The following is a 20,123-nucleotide window of genomic DNA, read 5'->3' on the forward strand; positions in this document are numbered from 1 at the left end:
TTTAGCCTCGACGTTGGAAAAAAGCTGTTTAATATCAACCCCGTTATTTAAAAATGTGCAAGTCCGTTGTTCATGTGTCAAGTGATGAAACACCTGCAGGCATTCCTCACCTCTGCGTTATATCTACCCCAAGTTCATCCAGTGAATATGACATAGCCTATCCCCCCCCCCCCCCCCCAAAAAAAAAAACAAAACAAAACAAAAAACAAAACAAACAAACAAACAAGCAATTAAACAAAAACAGCAAGAACAGCGTTGGATTGCTACAGGTCTACATCCCACAACTTGTATTTCCAGTGAATTGTGACTTGGATCGATTGGTTTTAAAGCTACTGGAAGAAAGATTTCAATGCCATGATGGTTTCTGCTTGTTAATGATATTATTGGTTTTTTTTCTGCAGAAGAAACACAGAGAAGGAAGAGGAGGAGAAAAGAAAAGCAGTTTCCACATGAGAGGGGAAAAAAGTCCCTGGATTTCTCTCTTTGCATAAAACAAAAAGGCGAGCTACTGCACGGAGAAAAACATGTATATACATTTAGCTGTGACGGTCCAGGCTGTGGCAATCCCGCTATTACAAAAAAAGAAAGAAAAATAGGTCTCTCTTTCTGTCACCCCGTCCCCTACAAAACAAAAGCCTTCTCGGCTCTTCATTTCTTATATATCTCACCCTTTGTCTCTTCTGTAAAAGCCACCCAGAATAAATTACAATCTCATTAACAAAACTAAAAAAAATAACATTAAATAAAATGTCTACGCGCAATTTCCCCCGTTATATAAAAAAGGCAAAACAGACGAACAAAAAGGCTGCATGGTTATTGTAAAATAATAATAATTTTGATCATATGCTGCAATTTTTGGAACGCCACTAAAATATGTTTTGAGGACAAATTATTCGCACATTAATTTTGTTTTGTAATCCTCCCCTTAGATCGTTTATTTGTGGACATTTCTCTGCCATATTTATGTGGATTCACTCTTAAAGCACTGTTTTTATTTCAGAGCGGGCGCAAAATGGCGAAAGCAAACTCTTACTAGGCGATTTAAGCCAAAAAATAAAATAAAATAAAGAAAAATAATAATAATGCAAAATAAAAGTTCAGAGGAATTAAAAAAAAAAAAAAAAAAAAAAAAAAAAATAGCAGACATTTGTAGACGTCAAAATTAACGCGTTAGCAAAAAAAAAGAGAAAGAAACAAAAAGAAAAAAGTCCGAACCATTAAAAAAAGGTACACAAGTGCAAGGCGGTGGGTTTAGGCTATGGACTCTGAAGCTCAACCTGCTTGTGTGTGATTTTTGTTTTGTTTTTTGTTTTGTTTTTTTGTTTTTTGGAGGGGAGGGGGACAAAAAATGAAAGAAAACGGGAAAAAGTGCCCCAGTGAAGAAAAAGCGAGAAAAAAGAGGGATGACTTTTTAAAGTTATACAATATTTACAAAAGCGGATCCAAACTGTTCTGTGAGAGTTGCTTGTGTCGAAATCTCTGTGTGTGTGTGTGTGTGTGTGTGGAGCCCATCCTGTTGTGGGGAGAAGAAAAAAAAAGAGAAAAAAAGAAAAAGGTGCCATATAATCCAATCAATCGCCACGGAGCCCCAATCCTGGAGCTGGGAGACGCTCTGAGGGGGGAAATAATAATATTTAATGCTTGTTGTGTGGAAAACACGGACTTTGTTTAGACTGCTGGCTGACTCACGATAGAGGTCACACACTTTTTATTTACCACATCTCTGCGCTCAGGCCATTTATACTGAAGAGTTTAACCAGTGAGCTGCACGTGCACTAATAATAATAATAATAATAATAATAATAATAATAATAATAATAATAATAATAATAATAATAATGTGTTCTTAACTAAATGGTGACCTCAGTCCACACAGAATAAATAAAAGCGGTCTGGCTGACAGATGGGACTCAGGCGATGCTCACCCTCAGCTGGACTCCACTGCACTGGGGCTGAAGCCTATACCGGCCTCCACTTTACTCCATTAACGCAGCTCCTTTGACCTCCCACTGCACTACCCACACACCCATCACTGCTGGACGCACAATTTAGAGCCACAAAACTAAAAAAAAAAGAAAGAAAAAGAAACGAAAATAAAATAAAAGATAAAAAAACAAAAAACGTCTTTGATTTCCCTTTTACGCACAGCCCCAAAAAGGTTGGATTTGATATATTTAAGAAAAAAATAGAAGAAGAAAAAAACTGGAAAATGGAAGCTTTTCTTCTAAAACCATTCTTCCCCTCCCCTCCTTTTTTTCGTCAAGTATAATTTCAGTACACAATAGGGGCTACACCTTGAAACTGCGTCGTCTGGAGTCACAGTGCTGGGCATGTATCCTCGGAGAACATAACACGGGCTTATGTTCCTTCAGCTCTGCGAGAGGGGAGGACAAAAAATGTCCTGTCCTCCCGTCACTCGTTTTCCATTTCTCAGATATTCACTGCAGATATTGTGTCAGTAATCACTGCAATCTATTATACATAAAACACCCACTATATCGTTTCATAGTCCAGTGATTTATATATAACCTTGGGGGGTGGGATAAATTAAAACGGTAAACAAGTCCTGGAGGAGCCGGTCCGGCAGAGTTCATTGGACCGGGGTCTGGACCCCGTGGTGCGGCGGCGTGTCCCCGTACACATCCTCGCTCCCCGGCAGCGCTCCTCCCGGAGGGGTCATGCGTTTTTCCTTCTGTCTCCTGTTACAAAACCAAACCCTCACCACTTCTTTCTCCAGGTGCAGACTGTCCGCCAGGCTGATTATTTCCGACGCTGCCGGTTTAGGGCACTTCAAAAAATGGCTCTCCAAAGCTCCTTTTACGCTTACCTCGATTGAAGTCCGTTTTTTTCTTTTCCTCCCCTGCGCCGCGATTTTGTCCAGGCTGGTCGGGCTGCCCGAGGTGGAGTCCGCCTCCTCCAGCCACTTGTTCAATAGAGGCTTCAGCTTGCACATGTTTTTGAAGCTGAGCTGCAGGGCCTCAAACCTGCATATGGTGGTTTGCGAAAACACATTTCCGTACAGGGTCCCCAGGGCGAGTCCCACGTCCGCCTGCGTGAATCCCAGCTTGATCCTGCGCTGTTTGAACTGCTTGGCGAACTGCTCCAAGTCGTCCGAGGTCGGCGTATCCTCGTCCGAGTGGTCGTGGTGGCTCTGCGGCCGGTGCTGGTGCTGATGCTGGGACGGAGGGTGGCCGTGTTCGCTGAGGTGCGGGCTGTGGTGGTCTTCGTGACTGTCTCTTAGGTTGTGGTGGTGCATCCCCTGCCCGCTGCCCGGGATGAGCCCGTTGACGGTGAAGCCCGGCTGAGAGTAAATAAGGCTTTGGCCGTTTGTCGTCGCCATGCTCTGTATGTGCGCCGCCGTGGTGGTTCTCCACGCGCGGGCGTCGTGGTGGTTCCCGTGCGTCTGGTGCACCAGGTGGGGCGGCCGTGACTGGTGCTGCAGGTTGCTGCTGGAATTGTGCATCTCGTCCCGGGCGCCCTGCACCGCGGGTTTAATGTCCTGCTCCGCGCCGAGCGGGCTCGAGGACCACGGGGCTCCCTCTCCGTGGGACAGCGCCGTTATCCACTGGTGTGCGTGGCTGAGCGTGTGGCTGTTGCTCTGCAGCGGGTAGTCGCTCTGCAACAGGCTCTGCGCGTCCCGGTACGCCGTGGCTTGCTGCATGCTGCCGGGCTCCGAGTGCACGATGGATGCGCTGGAGGTGAGAATGTTGTAGTGGTTAGACGCTGCGGTCGCCATGACTCTCGGAGCCGGACTGGTCGCTCTTATTAAAGGAACCTCGCATTTGACAGAACCTCTCCTGCCCACAGGCGGCTCCCAGGCGCTCTGCCAAGTGGACGCCGAAGCGCACCTGGACTCCGCCCCGCCCCCCGCCGCTCATTGGGTAGGGGAGGATGATGGACGGGGTTACCAGGGGCAACGGCGCGGCGATTGGCCGCGTGGAAGTCTCAACAAACACTACTGTCTTTGTTGGAGAGGTGCGAGCCGAGGCTCCCGTGGAAGCGGAGAGCCGGAGTGCAGCATGGGGAGACGGAGCACCGGGATCAGCAGCGCAGCTGTAAGATCCAGTTCATTTACTTTGATAATCTCGTTCTATCCAGACTGAGACTGCAGGGAGTCTAGTTCCAGGAGACCCGGAGCTCTTCTGTGTAGCCGTGTATTTAACCATTCAATCCCTAATTTAGGTGGACTTCAGATTTTTACGCACATTTATGGCATTAAATACTGGAAAAAGTGCGAACCCTTCTGATTTGCGCATAACTTTTTCCCCCCTCAGTGCAAACAAGGACTAGACGGTGTTTTGTGTAGTCTACATTTGCAGTAAAGCTTAGTTCCGTCTGACATCTTTGTTTTAGTGCAACATTTCTGCTTGTCGTTGTAATGCATGCATATTCATATGTCTGCTGCTGTTCGTGCAGAGTTGTCTGTGTACTGTAAGCAGGAAAAATGCATCATATTGCGCTGTCTCTTCTCGAGGATGAATATATATCTTAGATGAGCCAATCATTTTTTTATAATGACTTTTTATAATGACATATATTGGAATGAAACTAAATGTAACAAATCTGTCACACAAGAAGCTTCTAAAGTGAAATATTTGATAGAGAAAGGAGCTCAGGCATGTTTTAAACAATTTGATTTTATTTAAAAAAATGACAGTAACAAAATGTTAACAAACTTTTGAACATTTGCTGCCATGCAGACTGAAATGTATTTAAAGTCTTCAGGTAAAAACATTGCGCTCTGCTTAAACTGAGGTGTGTGCCATTAGCTGGCATCGGTCTCAGGTGATTTTTGCAGCTGGTAATGGGGACTGGGATCTTTAAAAGCATCGGCTATTCAAGCTGCACTTCCTCAAACACTGACGCTTTCCTGTAAAAGTGTAAACTAGTATATTTTTTCCCTTCACCGAAGGCTTGTAAATGTAGATGTCGGTCAGCTGTCTTGACTTTAAAACTTTTAACAGCCCATAAAGTAAACAGATCAACTTTTGTGTCCAACTAGGCTGTAAAGTGAGTTTTACAAGTCTGTCTTGGTGGGAGAGGCTACACGCTGATAAAAAGAAGGAAGCCCCCTCCCAGTTGAAGTTATGGCTTTCTCTCTCTATACATATATAGCATGGAGGACTTGCAAAGTTTAGTGATTAAAAAAAAAGAGAGAGATAAAACTCTCTCCAGTGTGCCCTTATTAAATGCAGTTTAAAGGATATTATGAGGGACTAAATGGCTGTTTACAACACTGTAAAGAACCTGTATATGGGGCCATTAGAGCATGGTGCAACTGTACTGAAGGCTTATTCACTTCACTAAAAGAGATTTAAAAATTATTTTCAGGTCTTATATAGAACGATTACAGAGTTAATATTGTGTGAACACCTTCTCTGGCTGCTCGTCATCCACTAAAGTGAAACTAGAAAGAAGTGAAGAGGAGGATTAAGTCCAAACTCAGGCCTCTAGTCCAGAGCAGGGAGGGCAGGTTTCCATCCTGTCTCAGCTGTCCCCCCCCAACCCTCCAGTGTCAGCTTCGGGGACCAGGACTTTGTCCAGAGAGGGGACATTCCTGGCCAACTGCTGCTGGTTGCCATAGGGAGAGGTAAATGAAACAACAGCAGTTGCATCGCTGCAGCTCTCCCCCACCCCTGTTCCCGGACTATCTAAAGGCCTCTATTTAGAGAGGCTCTCTACTGCGGGGACAAAGCTTTTGCAGGGATAAAGGAGGGAGGAGTAAAGAGCACAGGGCCCTGAGAGGGAGAAAGGGCTAGAAAAAGCAACAAAAAAAAAAGATGAGAGAGATTATGTCTGTCCTCAAAGCTGCTCCTCACACTCTGCTGAGAGAAAGCAAACTGTGAAAAAAATGACAAACACATCTTGGACATTTTTCACTGGCAGAGGCACATGTTTAACTTTCTAACTTCTGAGGCAGTAATTCTGCATGTTAGAAGACATTAATGATTCCTGCTGCATGTGTGCAATTAACAGTACCTTTGGTTAGTCTATGGCCTACAACAATTCAGTCCACCAGAAATAAAGTCATACATACTGGCCACAAATTAAACCTATAAATCAATGCAGGCAGTTCTTCAATATCCACAATTTATAACTTTCAAAGTATGCAAATGACTCAAACTGTAATTAAACATTTTATTTAATAACTTTGGACCTGCAGTAAAATTAAGAGGCAATAAAAAAGCAATTATCAAAGAAATACTTTTCACCCCCCCCCCTCCCAAAAAAAATAAAAAAAATAAAAATTCAAGCCGTGCAACGAAAACACAAATGGTGAATATTCACGCTCACAAATCATTATTAGTGATGTTAATTTATTCAAAAAGTTCACACAGGGACACATGTCGTGTATATAGACAAAGGTCTGGGAACAATGCAGGGCCATCCAACAAAGAGCAAGTGCTAATTGCAAAATGTCGCTTCTCTATGACCTGGATTGCAGTTTCAATTCATATGCTGATTTAAGTTGTACTACAACTTTTTCTTTGCGCTTTGATGTCGCTTAAGTGGCCAAAATTCTCATTTCTGATCTTTTATGCCACAAAATATGAACAAAAGACAAGTAACGTAACCAACTTAGAATACATTTAAGGCTGTTAGCTGTATAGTAAATACATGTTTTGTCAGCAAACTTTCAAAAAGAAAGAAAACTGCCATCAGCCCTGATTAACAGACTTGTCTTTAATTGCGGAGATAAACAGTGGACAACTGCTATAATGCTTTCTGATGGTCTGTTTACATCAGTAATACGCAGCAGCATAAAGCGAGTAGTGATGATGAAGAGCAAAAACACATGCAAAATCCTCGTATTCCATGTATCACTCGGGCTCTTCAGTTAAGTATTACTGATTGGGCCTTTACTGGATCTCATTTCAGAGGCTAATAATCTTTCATAGGAGTGAATCCAGCTGCACTGACAGCACATGAAGAGGCCAGGATTTAAGTCATACCAGGAAAAAGTTTCCAGGCACGGCTCAGTAATTCATTCTGGTAATATTGAACATTATTGTGGTGTAACATTGAAATCGGCCAAATCAAAAGAACATTGTGGTAATTAGGCTGTAATTCAAGGAATTACCACATCGCCACACAGGCTTAAATAGTCGTGTTGGGAGAAACGCAAAGCACATTATTTTAATGACGTAATATGCAAACTATGGCTCGTTTCAATTACGTGGCTTAACAATGCATAAATGATGCGAGCCTTGTTATTTGGACTGCAGGGTCCGTAGTTATTCAATCACACAGAGGGGCCAGCGTTAGGGGCCACGCTGCCTTTCCTCTCATGCACCGAGACGCAGTGAGGGTCGCTGCCAAACTGCATTTAAGGGAATAAAAATGAACAGTAGAGAATGTAAGCGTTAAATTAACAGTAGGATAATTATATGACCCGTGTGCTGTAAAGATTCAATTTCTAACGCTCTAATTAGGCGACTGTCTCCCCATACATCAGCTCACATCCCTCTGCCAATTTCTCACCAGAAAGCGTCCTGTGAGCGGAAATAATTTGATTTTATTAAGACACGGCTCGTGTAATGAAGAAAATCAAAGGAGGGGCTGGTTGAGTATGATATGTTTTTTAAATCACTGATTGTTCCACGATCTCAGTCCGCTGAGTCCTATTTAAAGACGAGGACATTGGGGTCCAAACTGAGGGAGAGAGGAAGGCGAGGCCCAATCACTCTTCGCTGTCTGTGAACGCCAAAGAACAATTATATTAACCCGTGTAATGAAAAGTATGTCCACCGCCCACTGCAGAGAGAAGATACAGCACCTTAACGTGTCAGACCATTCAGAAAGAAATTTGTAATCATGATTATTTTCACAGTCTTAACTAATGAAACCTACTTATCAGTTTCCAGAACACAAACAGCCCAGAACACAGTGGTGTGTGTGTGTGTGTGTGTGTGTGTGTGTGTGCACAGTAGGAAGGTTTTCACACCCATGTGCTGACAGGTATGATTAGGTTTGGCTGTGCTCACCTTAAACCTGCCTTGCATATGCATGCACAGTATAAAAAAACAATTCATGACATCATCATTTTGAAAGCCAATCACAACTCAGTATGCAGTTTTAGTGTGATGTGGAGATTTGAAAGCCTCCATTCACTGAAAACAGGCTTCTTGGTGATGCAGATGCGTTATCTTGTGTCCAGTAGGTTAACTTGTTTTGTTTAGTTTTTTTTTTCCAGTGAATTTTCAGTCTAAAATGGAATGACCTTCAGTGAAGCTGCTGAACTTTATGTGTGGAACAACTTGCTAAATTAAATTAATTTAATTCCCGTCATAAACATTTATTTTTGTCTAGCCGACAGTCCAAAATCCAAAAAGATTCATATGGTTACCTTAGAAGCCGTAAACAGTCACTAGATATTCATATTTGAAAATCTGATTAGTTTTTTTTTTACCTTGTATTTAAAAGACTAATCAATATCAGAAAATACTAGAATTTAGTTTGATGATTTATAATAAAATATAGAAACAATACTGTAACATCTGTAGAAAATACATTTTCAAAGTAATGTAAATGATGTTATTATTGAAAATAATCTACGACTTTTCATAGTTTAAATGAAACAAACTCAAAATACCAGTGGACAAATGTTTACATAACTGTACTAAAGCACACACAATAAAAAAACAATTATTTGCAGCATTACCGCTTATGAATTACTAGCACAATATTGATATATCATTTTTTTTTTTAAATATCACAGTTATCTCTAATATAATACACCTCTAGATTCCTGTATGATATCCAGGCTTTCTTTGTAAAAGATAAAATCCAATGAAGCACATTTAGATTGTAACAGCTTTGTGTTTAATGCAGCAAAGATACAAACAGTCCCCGCTGGAGCATTATTGCTCTACCGCGGTGTCATCTTTGGGGAACAATCGTGATGAAATGGAAATCTGTTTACTTTGCATTTATCAGCTGCTTTGACTTTAGCTGATAGCAGAACTGATACAAAATCTTCAGATCAGAAGAATACAATCAGCGTGGGCTCATTTAAATACAAATAAAGTACATGCCTTATTTTTAATTTATGCAATAAAATAAGATCCCCTAATCCTGAGTATATACAGCCAGAAATATATGCAGCGAGCACAGATCACTTCCTTCGAAGTAATAACAGAGTTTTATTTCAGATTAGCTGTTCGGATGTCAATAATTCTCGCCAAGGCCCGTTTCGAATCTTGCATAACGAGAGCCGACCCACGCCTTTCATCCTTACTGTAATTGTTGTGTGCATCAAAGACGAGGGAGACTGACAGGCTGTATGGGAGGATTAATACAGTGGGTGAGTGACGACATACTGAGGCGGGAGGGAGGAGCGAGAGAGGGAGAGGAGAGCGAGAGAGAGAGACGAAGATATGGGGGTGAGGAGGAGGAGAATGAGAGAAAAGTAGGAGAGGACAAAAAGTGGGGAGAGAGTTAACGAGAGGGACAGCATTAATTGTGTGCTTTGTGCCGGGGCTCTTTTGCTGAGTGTGGCTGTCGAGGTGCGGGCGCTCACCCCTCCAGCAGCCCGCCGTGATCTGAGCCAGCTCTCAGACTGCTGTATTCCAATGCAATTAGGCCACTCAAAGGCCTGCTTAAAGCTGCACCCCCACCACACACACACACTGATAGCAACATCCCCTGTGGGTCCCCTTCATTGTAGCAGGGACGTGTATTCTGTCCCTCTTTGAGGCCTTGGATGAAGAGACCACCCCGGGGAGCTGAAAAAAAAGCAAGGATTACCTCTCTTTCTGTCCCCTTTCCCTCTGTCTTTCTCTCTCTCTCTCTGCCTCTTTATCTTCCTCTCTTTCTGGTTTCACCTCTAAAGTCTATCAGCTCGGGCAGGCAACTGAGCTCAGCTCCGGTTAGCTTCTCCAAAGAGACACAAGTTGGAGCTCCTTTTTTTTTTCTTTTTGCAGGAGGAAACAGAAGAAGAGGAGCAATGAGGCATTCCTGTGATGGATGTCATTGTGGGACTGCTCTAGCAATACCACTTCCCTCTTCCTCTTTCATTATTCATGCAGTCATATATTTCAACAAGTGGCGTGGGGCGTGTAGCTCGCTAGCTCGTCCCCGTTGGCACAGGCGCCGCAACCTCAGTCAGTCTGTCCCCCTCTGTGTGCTGTATTAAGAGAAAGCGCTCCATGATAGCAGAGCTCTCTTGGCTGGCTTTCAGTGCGTCTCATTCCCCAGAAAGCATTTAAAGCAGATTACAAACCTAACGCTACACCTCCCCAATAAGAAAAGAGAGGAGGAAAGAGGAGGAAAAAAACCTGGCACATTAGCACCTGCAATACTAGTCAATGGCATCAACAGATTAACGAGGTAATCCACACAATGAGGTCTTTGATTCGTGTGGTTTGGCAGGCAATAATGCCAGGCATAATACACACTGTTATTTCAGGCTGTCCCAGCACGAGAAAACCTGGCAGAAGCTGATCTCTCTCTCTCTTTTATTTATTTATTTTTTGTTCTTTCTATCAGATGAGCTTCTTTTTTTTTTTGAAGATTTTTAACTTGTGCATCTGGCGCTTTTGCCCGTTTTCTTGTCGGGGAAGTAACCTGCTGGCTTCTCCTGTGGCACATGTGAAGCGAGGAATCACAGGCTTTCTGAAGGCTGTTTAAACAGCAGGGCTGAGGAGCTCTCCATCGTCCTTCCCCCCTTATTTTTCTGCATAAGGACGTGCGTACGGGATAAGTGTGTGTGTGCGTGCGCGCGAGTGTGTGCGCGGAAGATCTCGCAGCCCCATCGCTCATGTGCGGCTCGATTAGCCCCACGTGCCTCGTTCGTCAGACATGGAGGCAGAGCAGATGGCAGAAGACGCACCGTGTTACCATGCTGGAGCACTATGTAACGCTGCTCTAATTGAAACATCAATACTGCCCTGTCAATACACTACTGCTACTTTACAAAACACCTCCACCAACAGACCTGCACTAGACTGGCAAAGAAAAAAAAAAGTTTACTGCCCGGGGTGAAGGTAACTTTCTCTGTAACGCTTCCTGGTCTTTTTAATCTCCTAATATTAACACTTCACTTGCTTTCTGTTTGTATACAGCTTGTGGTGTTAAAGGAAGCATGCATGGGAAAAAAAGAAAAAAGAAAAAAGGGAGAGATCCTCCTCAGCAGTATCTCCACTGTGGCAAAAATTTTAATGAATTGATAGAAAGTTGAGAGAGCTCACATGGCTGTGATCAGTAATTCGACGTTATTGGGAATTCAGTGGAGAACAGAGAGAAATTAGGCGGCTAGGAATTAATTTGTTATTTGTCCAACTCAATGAGGAGTGACGCAGCCCCCTTTAATGAACGGGGTAATCCATTTCTTATTGCTGAATTCACCCTTCATTGAAGTGGAAAAAGACAAACATATCTTCCACTAACCTTTGCTACTTCCGAAGGCAAACCAGGAGTGGGATCGGGGGTTGGGGGGCGGAGACGAGCGCTGCTGAAGCTATTTGTTTTTCAGAAACAGGGTTTTGAGGTTTGTGTAGGTGAGAAAGTGGGTTTCAAAGCCGACCTACAATAAGTCATCTTTGCGGACACCGAGGCCACAAAGTCAAAATACAGTACGCTGACTTGATTCATGATTAACTGGCTTTTCTGCACTGTGGAAAATTACAGTCTTTACGAAACTATGGTTCATGGTTGTGTTTTTAATTCCCTTCCCTCTGCCCCGCCCCCTCTCATGCCTTTCTGCTCACAGATCCGTCATCTGTTGGATCTAAAACGCTTGATTGTGCCGACATCCTGGATCTTCTGTGAGGGCAAGGACCTCCTCATCCGCATCGTCCCCGAAGGTCTCGGTTTCAGGAGGCTCCCTCTCAACAGTAGGTCTTGTTTTCTGGGCAACATGTGTGTCAAGTATCTGTGGGACAGTGTAAATAGTCATAAGATAGCAGTCTACAGGCAATATAGGGTCTGATTTTGCTCTTCAGTTCACTTATTGGGTAATTTTATAATATGAAAATTCTCCTACAATCGAAAACGCTGCACCTGAGTGGGTTACGTTTCAACAGGGAAAAATCTCTTTAATTAATTCACTGAATATCACAATAGTTGCCAATTCAATTAAATAATTGTTTCAGCTGTTAAAAAACAAACAAAAACAAAAAGACCAACCACATATCTATTATGAAAAAAAAAATAAAGCATTCTGGTGGCCAAATGGGCAGAGTGCCATGTGTCTAGCATGCAAACTCACATTCCTTGAATTCATTAAATCAAATCATTTTCCCTTCATCTATTCCACTCCTCAGTCTTCACCCCCCCTAACAGAAAAAGCACAAAAAACCCAAACTATAAAAATAACCTGTGTTTTAGGACTGGTGGGGGTTGCAGCTTACCTTGAAAGCCAGACTAGATGTCAGGCTCGACTTAACCGGTCTGTCTCCTCGAGTTTTTCCCATCTGGTTAATGAAACAGATGTTTCATGTTAAAGACAAACAAAATATGTACAAAATATGGCTCTGTTGTGTGAGGGAAGCGAAAATACACTGATTCCTGCATTTCCCATAATGCAGATTTCTTCCAACCTGGTAATGAACCATATTTTTCAGCTTCTTAAAGTTATTCCTCACCGTGACACCAATGTCTTTACAGGCTGAGCAGCACTCGGCTACACTAGCAAGCTGCATTCATGTGCAAAACCAGTAGAGAAACTCTAATTTCTAATAAGCAATATTTTATTTTTAGCAGCTATGGTACGTTATTTATTCTTGTTAAGGCTCCTTGTGGGCTTCCATCTGCTGCACTTCTCACCACCACCACTTGCAGCAGGAGTCGCGACTCCTTTGACATCCTTTTCCCCCTCCTTATGGAAGTCAAAAAGCTGAGAAAACACACAGAGGAAATGGGCCACGAGCTGTTCAGAGGAATCCAATTCAACTCTGTTTTTGCAAGAAAAAAGGCAAGGACAAACAGCTGAATTTGAAATCAATCAAACGCTGGCTCTGTCCACAGGAGCAACGTTCAGGCTCTGGTTACGATTTGATCTTGGCTCAAGTTTTCAGTGAGTGTTGACGTCTCAGAGTTGTGAGGAATCCCGAGCCGGCAGCTTACAGCGGGGGTTTTAGTGATACAGTATTTACAAGGCATGAGGAAGTGGGAGCGCTGCAACAGACGGCACCATACACGGTGCTTTCAATTATTTCTCACAGCATTCATGAAAATAGAAGCACAGTGGGGAGTACAGTATGAACGACAAAACTATAAAAAGACACGGAGTGAAAAGAGAACTCCCAAGCTAAAATAAATGGCGTTGTGTGCCGTTGCTGGTGAAGAGCTCAGAAAAATGCATGCCTCCCAAAAAGAGTCAGAAATAGCGTAGAGTACAGACCAGAGTAGGGGTGATGGAGCAAAATGGATGCATAAATAACTGGAAGGAGGTTGAAGTTTGGATTTGAGAGCATCTTAAGAATCGGTTTTTAGAGTTATGTTGGCCTGATGCTCTAAGCAGTGGGCCTCAAAGAGCCTCTCATACATGCAGATCCATTCATAATATTAAATATGAAGGCTTTATGGAAACTTGCTGCAACTTACGCGGGTTTCAGAAAGGAGAACACCTGCTTTTTAAGTTTGCTCTGTTAGCATGCTAATTCGTTAACATTTGCTAAGCACAGATGAGGCTAACGGGAATATGGCAAATTTTCTACTGTAGGTTATTGTTTGTGAACCTGCCACCTTAAATTATTGGCTTGATAATAATTCTATAGAAAAACAGACAGAATACATACATTTCGGCACATAATCATCATCAATCCGTCCTGTAGTTGATCGCATATATTTTGGGGGTCTAGATCAAAGCAGTGGACTGACTCCCAGCCCTACTGACCTTTCAGCTCATACAGCTATGCTGCTAACATGGGTGAAAACAAATGAAGCACCCAGTCCAAACTCATGATGCTGTTTCTTACATCAGAGTGTTTCTCTCTGCACTGCCATGTTATATTACAGTCTTACGGTATTTATATGCCTTGATAACTTATGAAACAAGAGCAGTGTGATGCTGCAAACCTCAGCTAAGGCTAAACCCGTTCCAGAGTAAGAACTTAGAACAGAGACCAGATTGTGATATTTTCTTGACAACACCAAACAAAAAAATTAAATTGCAATAACTTTGCGTGAAAACAGACCAACTCAACCGATCACATTACCTGTTGGCAGAGGTAATAATACGATTCAACAGCAACAGCAGCTTCGGGTTTATGTTGTTTGCTGTGTATTAACATCATTCATTGTTCAATTAACAAAAAAATTTTTGGCATCGACCTTTATTGCTTTATTTAAAAAAAAAAAAAATTATACATATTAAAATGAAAACCCAAAGATATCTGTCAGACTGTTTGTTTTGTAATTGTGTCACAGAGTTCCCAGTTCAGATCAGAAATGATGGTGGTGAACACAGTGTTACTGTTATCCAAGAGGAAGGACGACAACTACGATGAACAAATAGAAAAATCCACGACCACAAAAAAAAGAATAAAAACAACCTCCAGATGAAAAGCTTCAGATTGGTAAATTTAGCATATTCAAGCGAATAGGCGCACACACCTACACTGCATCCTTTCTGCCCTCCAACACATCACCGCAGACAGACGACAACCAGCTTTTCCTCGAGCTGATCTTTCTCTCTTCTCTGAGATGAGAAGATGCTGGTGAGTAGAGAGAGGGAGAGGCTCACAGACAGAGACGTTTGTTTCCCAGCCCTTCCACCGTCTCCGTGGGACGACCCTCCCCATCCACCCCCAACCAACCAATCCCCCCCCCCAACCTAATGGATCAAACAAAGGACATCATTTGTAGGCCAAGTCTTTTTCTGAGCGTCTCTCTCCTCAGCTCTGCATACCAATCCAATACAGCCCAAGGAAAAAAGCCACGCTGTGGTACGAGTGTGCATGTGTGTGCGTGCATGTGTGTGTGTGTCTCTGGGCCGGGGGTTGGAAGGTCTGTTTGCCTCTCCGCCGAGCATCGATTTATCCTTTTCTCCAATTTATTTCTCCTCCTTGCCTCTGCAATCCATTCAGATCTGCCTCTAGGGGAGGAACTCGGGGTAAAGACGTTGTCAGGCCTTGCCGTTGCCTCCTAACACCGGCTCAAAACTCATCTACAGGCCCGGGGACCGTGTACCCCTGCAAGGACACGTCGGGCAGCAACGTGTGCACGCAAACAGCTACCTGTCGTCCGGCGGCACACTTCTGTCAAGGCTGTAATTGGCCTGATAATGCAGCATAAAGGACAGTGACAGGGGCTTGTGAATTTGTTTCAGCTCAAACGCTGGGGCTGGAGCAATGATTAAGTAGACCGCAAAATGTCGTCTAATTTTCTAAGGAGCGTTATACCCTGGTGCTTTTTTCTGCAGTAACAACTGTTGGAGAAGCCAGAATGATATTTAATTGTTCCTCATAATCAGGCCTAGACTACGAGCAGATATGATGGGAATAACAATATCTGGAGTCCCGATTCAACTGTCTGATCCTTATCTCTGCCTGTATGATTCTGACATTTTCAGATGTTATTACTCACACTCAAGGATTTGTATCCTAAAGCCTCGACAGTGACGACGACGGCGCTCAACAGAAATGCTGCATGTGCACAAATCCCACGGCTCTACCCCCTACCCACACACACACACACACACACACACACACACACACACACACACACAGAAACACCCTTGACAGAGATCTGTGAGCCATTCTTCAGTGTCACAGTGAGCGACGCCTGGCACATCCTTATACCTGAAGTTGATCAATGCAGATATGTCCAGGGGGAAATTGAAATCCATAGGAAATTAGGCGACGCAAGTGATTTATTGGAACAGTAAATCATGGTGCCTGTGATGTGTGGAGAGTCTGTGTTCCAGCTCCGTGCGCCATACTGTACCTTTCCTCTTAGTGACATGGCGATATCAGCAGCTCGCACCTTCTTCTCCCTCTCCATTTGGTAGATCCACTGCAGCAGGTCCATAGGAGGGGACTGGTCCCTCTGGAACAACCACCCATGAGGGATAGGGTGATTCAACCCCATGGACACAACGCTCTGCAGGGGTCCCTCTGAAGTTAAAAATAGAAGCACAATTAGATTGCTGTATGCCTCACTACCTATGTTTCTATCTACAGTACATGCCAAATATGTTTCTATTGCATTTTTAAAATAAGGCAGGAACGGTTCTGTGGTCTGTAAATACATAAAGTGTGCTGGAGTGGCTCTAGCTCAGGTAGTAGAGCGGGTCACCTACTAAGTGCTCCAGTCTGCATGCCAAATATCTTGCCCAAGGATGCATTCATCGGAGTGTGAATGTGTATGAATGCTAGTTAGGTAGCACTGAAAACCTAGAAAATTGTGATTGGGTGAATGAAAAAGTTGTATAAAGCGCTTTGAGTGCTCAGATAGAGTAGAAAAGCGCTATATAAGAACCAGTCCATTTACCATTTCTGAGGTTAGTAGCAGAAAAATGTTATTCAGGCAGTTTTGCTAAAATAAATGATATTGGGTGATATTTGCCTTGCAATTTCATTTTGCACATACATCAGAAGATTTTATCGAGTCAACCCTGTTTTGTTACAGTTTACAAACTGTTATTTTCAGCCATTGTTGTGCAATATTTTTATATGCAGGGTTTTACTTACAGGAGGAGTTCTTGTTCTTTCAAAGAGCCCTTATTTAGATTGATATTAAAATCAGCAGCAGCTGATTTAAAACCAGATTTTTGAATTTATACTTCTGTTACTCAACAAGAACATTTACAGTACTTTTATGTTTTCGGTGAGATGCTGCAACACAGACTCATTGCCTTCACCTTCACCCCACCAAGGGCCCACTGTGAGCCAAGAGAGTCATGCAGGAGTTTTCATTGTTAGCGGCAGACTCTGCCATTTCAGTGTCAGACTCAAACTGTCTACCCTTCAAAAGGGATTCCCTGCATGAAGATGCAATCCAGCCTTTCCATTTATCTCACTGACATTATCCTCTTTAGTTAGAATAAGTAAGTGCAGTGACACAACATATCCATCTGTTCCTTGCATTAATAATATCAAAGAATGTGTAAGAATCATTTTGCAGAATTAAAAAAAAGAAAGAAAAAAAGCAGGAAGCATCTATTCTATCATATTACAGAGTATAATATTGTAGTAATAGAGGCACACACACATAAAAAGCACTAGTCTGTCCTCAACTTAGAGGATGCTTCTCAGCTTTCTGTGTATTAAAAAAAAGAAGATCCCTGTAAGGATGAAACTGCAGGACAGAGTCGCTTACAGCACAAACAGCAAAATGAAAAATATATATCTGACACAGAGTATTTGTAGTTGAGGGGACTGAGTTCATGCACAAATGTTCAAATAAATCCACAAGCTTTCCTTGAGAATAAAACAGAGATAGTGTGTAGTGTGAATCCCGACTGAAGAATCAGCCCCCCCACCTCTCAAACACTCCCAACTCCCCCTGCCTTTGCTGTTTTTTTTCTCTTCCAGGTACATCACTTGTGTTCTTCTAGCTTGTTTTTGTCCTGCTTTAATTGCTTTTTCTTTTTTTTTCTCCTTTTGTAGCGAAGGAAGAAAAGACAACAACGAGGCGGTGAGGGCTGCAGCTAATGGAGAGGCTGTAATTGTGAATGGAGGCATTCATCTGGAGACATCGTCCGTGAATTGCGCTGCACAATACCCAGCGCCGGGCTGCTCAGATCACCAAGCAGTCACCAAGCACGCGTGCACACACGCACACGCGCACACATATAAACACGCTGAACCCTCAGATCACTGGTGCTCAGAGGAGCAACGTAATCACACTTCCGCAGAGAGAAAGACATCGAAAAGGGGGGGAGAGAAGGAGAGGCTGAAGAGGGGGGAGGAAGGGAAGAAGAGGGGAGAAATTATACAAGGAGATAGGAGGAGAGGAAGGGGGAGGAGGAAAACGGAATGGTGAAATTGATGTTTCCTACCATTTGATTTGGGCCACAGAGCCCAGGAGGCAGATCAGATAGAGCTACACGCACACACAGAATCAGCACATGCAAAGAAACAAGGATGCATGCACACCATCCCTCTTCCATAGAGCCCATACATGAAAGAAGACACGCATGCACAGACTCATATACAGAGGCATACATTTAAAGCCATAAATCTGTACAAATATTATGTAAATAACCTGTAGAAGCGCACAGAACCATCTCACAAACCCCATGATTTCTTCTACCTGCTTGAACATTTAAACACAAACACACGAATGCACACACACACATTTTTTAAAGAAAACACAACAAAGCCTATAGTATGGAAGGAAAAAAAAAAAGCCCTCATCCCGGCGAGGCGAGACGAGACGAGGCACCTGTCAGCTCGGTGGTTCCTGCTACTACAGAGAAACATCAAGAAACAACAACTCAATTAAGCACACCATCCCTGTTCAATTACTGCCACATAATCACAGCAATTTACCTTCACTTGCTGCACAGCCACCAAACAAACACACACAGAGGCACAGGCGCACGTACAGAGGCGGTTTCCCCTCACAAACGCCAGCAGAGAGACAGCCGCATCACAAAGACCGACCAGACTGGCTTCATTCTACACATCATTAATGTGAAGCTCATCTGGAGGCATCCGCAGGCTAACCAGCATCAAACAGACACGGAGGACGACGGCAGAGAACAATTTAAGTGAAATGCTTATTCACTAAATATGTGATGAACAGCAACAGCACTTCCCAACATGTCCATTACAGTATTGCCACCACTATAAATAGCACAGCTTCTGTCTAGCAAATGTAGCTCGGTATATTTAAGGGTACGCGCTGTAAGTAAGTAACAGAAATCATTTTTGACCCAAATCTGTTCATCTTAATCACTTCTTGCACATTCTTTATGACACCAGGGATCTCAAAATCATCAGTAAGTTGCTATAATTATCATCATCATTAACTAAGAGTGAAATAACCTTTCCACAATGGTCCTGTTTGCTATTGTGCCTTGCTTCTGATATTCTTTTTCTGTGAGTGGCATAAAGATTTGTTATTTTATCTTTCCAAGAAATCAGACAAATTTTGTGTCTTCAGACGGTGTCCGTTGAGTTGCCTTTATATAAATATATAAGTTCTGCTAAAACTGTAACACACAGGTTTAATGCTAAAAATGGCAGCAGTTCCTCATGGGACCTCAAATAAACAAACCTCCCTGTAAAAAGTAACAAGCCTAGGGAGTAGTGACGCTGACTTAAAGGCATTCAAAATCTGCAGAAGTCTGTTATACACTAACACAAACATAGCAGCTAAAGACCACATGACCCAGGGTGATGCTGATGCCATCTGCCAAAGATTAATTTTTAAAAGGTAACAAAAAGCAGAGATCAACAGGCTTATAGGATCATGCAGAGGAGAGACATTTTTGGGACAAATCTACAGTTGAAGTGCTGTTTCAATGATCATTTTCTTGCGCAGCTAGTTTTCATCAACTTTGCAGTCAGTATTGTGATGATGTAATAGTGTAACATATCACTTTCTACAGGGAACTCATTAATTACTTTAAAAAGTACACATATTAAGTACAATCAAGTCTGAAACATACAAATTCATATCTTACTAAGTTTAAGTTTACCGTTTCTATGACAAACAGATTTGGAAAGCTATTTATAAAAAATATGAAAACGCACTCTAATCTATTCTGCACACAGCGTAATACAAGCTAGTCTGGAAATTAGAATCATCCAAAGTCATGACTGAGGGTGATGCTCAGGGCACAGTGTGGCTAACTGGCCCACTACAGAATGATGTCACTGGGGATACGATTGAGGAATAGCAACACTGTAAGAACCTGTGAATGAAGTGAGTGTGTGTGTGGACAGCAGATTGACTAACAGCTTGAACTTGGGTTAGATCCAGGAGCATGGGGAGGGATACATGGATGGATGAAGAGAGAGGGAGGAGGGAAGAGGGGGGGAGCCATTGATTTCTCAACAGAGAGATCAGCATCTTGACAGAAAGAGACGAGTGAGCAACGGAGCAAGACACACACACACAGAAAAAGAGAGGAGATACCCACTGCGGCCCTCGGGTGAAATTCCATGACTTTTCCATAACTGAGCTCGAGTACTTTTATGCCCTAAAAACACACCTCCTTCCTAATTTGG

At 42.9% G+C, this 20,123-nt stretch overlaps 2 protein-coding genes and 1 long non-coding RNA gene across 6 annotated transcripts in view; 1 reads left to right on the forward strand and 2 right to left on the reverse strand.

The window, feature by feature from the left end:
• Positions 1-9: 9 nt before the first annotated feature.
• Positions 10-3,828, reverse strand: pou3f2b (POU class 3 homeobox 2b). The gene is made up of 2 exons (XM_084942707.1): positions 1,926-3,828; positions 10-1,612 (listed from the first exon to the last, which is right to left on the reverse strand). The coding sequence occupies exon 1, from the start codon at positions 3,734-3,736 to the stop codon at positions 2,591-2,593; it is 1,146 nt and encodes a 381-aa protein (XP_084798833.1). The 5' UTR covers positions 3,737-3,828; the 3' UTR covers positions 10-1,612; positions 1,926-2,590.
• Positions 3,829-6,124: 2,296 nt separating this feature from the next.
• The window catches only part of LOC146377457 (PC3-like endoprotease variant B), a 209,219-nt gene continuing 195,220 nt past the window's right edge, over positions 6,125-20,123 (reverse strand). For all 4 annotated transcript variants that reach the window (XM_084942699.1, XM_084942698.1, XM_084942700.1 and 1 more), the window contains exons 18-20: positions 15,889-16,058; positions 12,351-12,413; positions 6,125-11,872 (exon numbers count right to left, since the gene is read on the reverse strand). In XM_084942699.1, the coding sequence (XP_084798825.1) occupies positions 11,729-11,872; positions 12,351-12,413; positions 15,889-16,058 (377 nt within the window). In that variant the 3' untranslated portion in view covers positions 6,125-11,728. The remainder of the gene's footprint in view (positions 11,873-12,350; positions 12,414-15,888; positions 16,059-20,123) is intronic.
• Positions 11,737-19,021, forward strand: LOC146377458 (uncharacterized). Its single transcript, XR_014801592.1, has 2 exons — positions 11,737-11,834; positions 17,553-19,021. It is a non-coding gene; the product is annotated as an uncharacterized LOC146377458 (long non-coding RNA).

The sequence above is a fragment of the Perissodus microlepis genome, chromosome 11 (assembly GCF_051167445.1).
Source record: "Perissodus microlepis isolate ML-2025 ecotype Zambia chromosome 11, ASM5116744v1, whole genome shotgun sequence".
NCBI lineage: Eukaryota > Metazoa > Chordata > Actinopteri > Cichliformes > Cichlidae > Perissodus > Perissodus microlepis.

Coding starts and splice junctions, on each gene's coding strand:
- pou3f2b (XM_084942707.1), bottom strand. CDS start 3,736: ATGGCGACCGCAGCGTCTAACCACTACAACATTCTCACCTCCAGCGCA.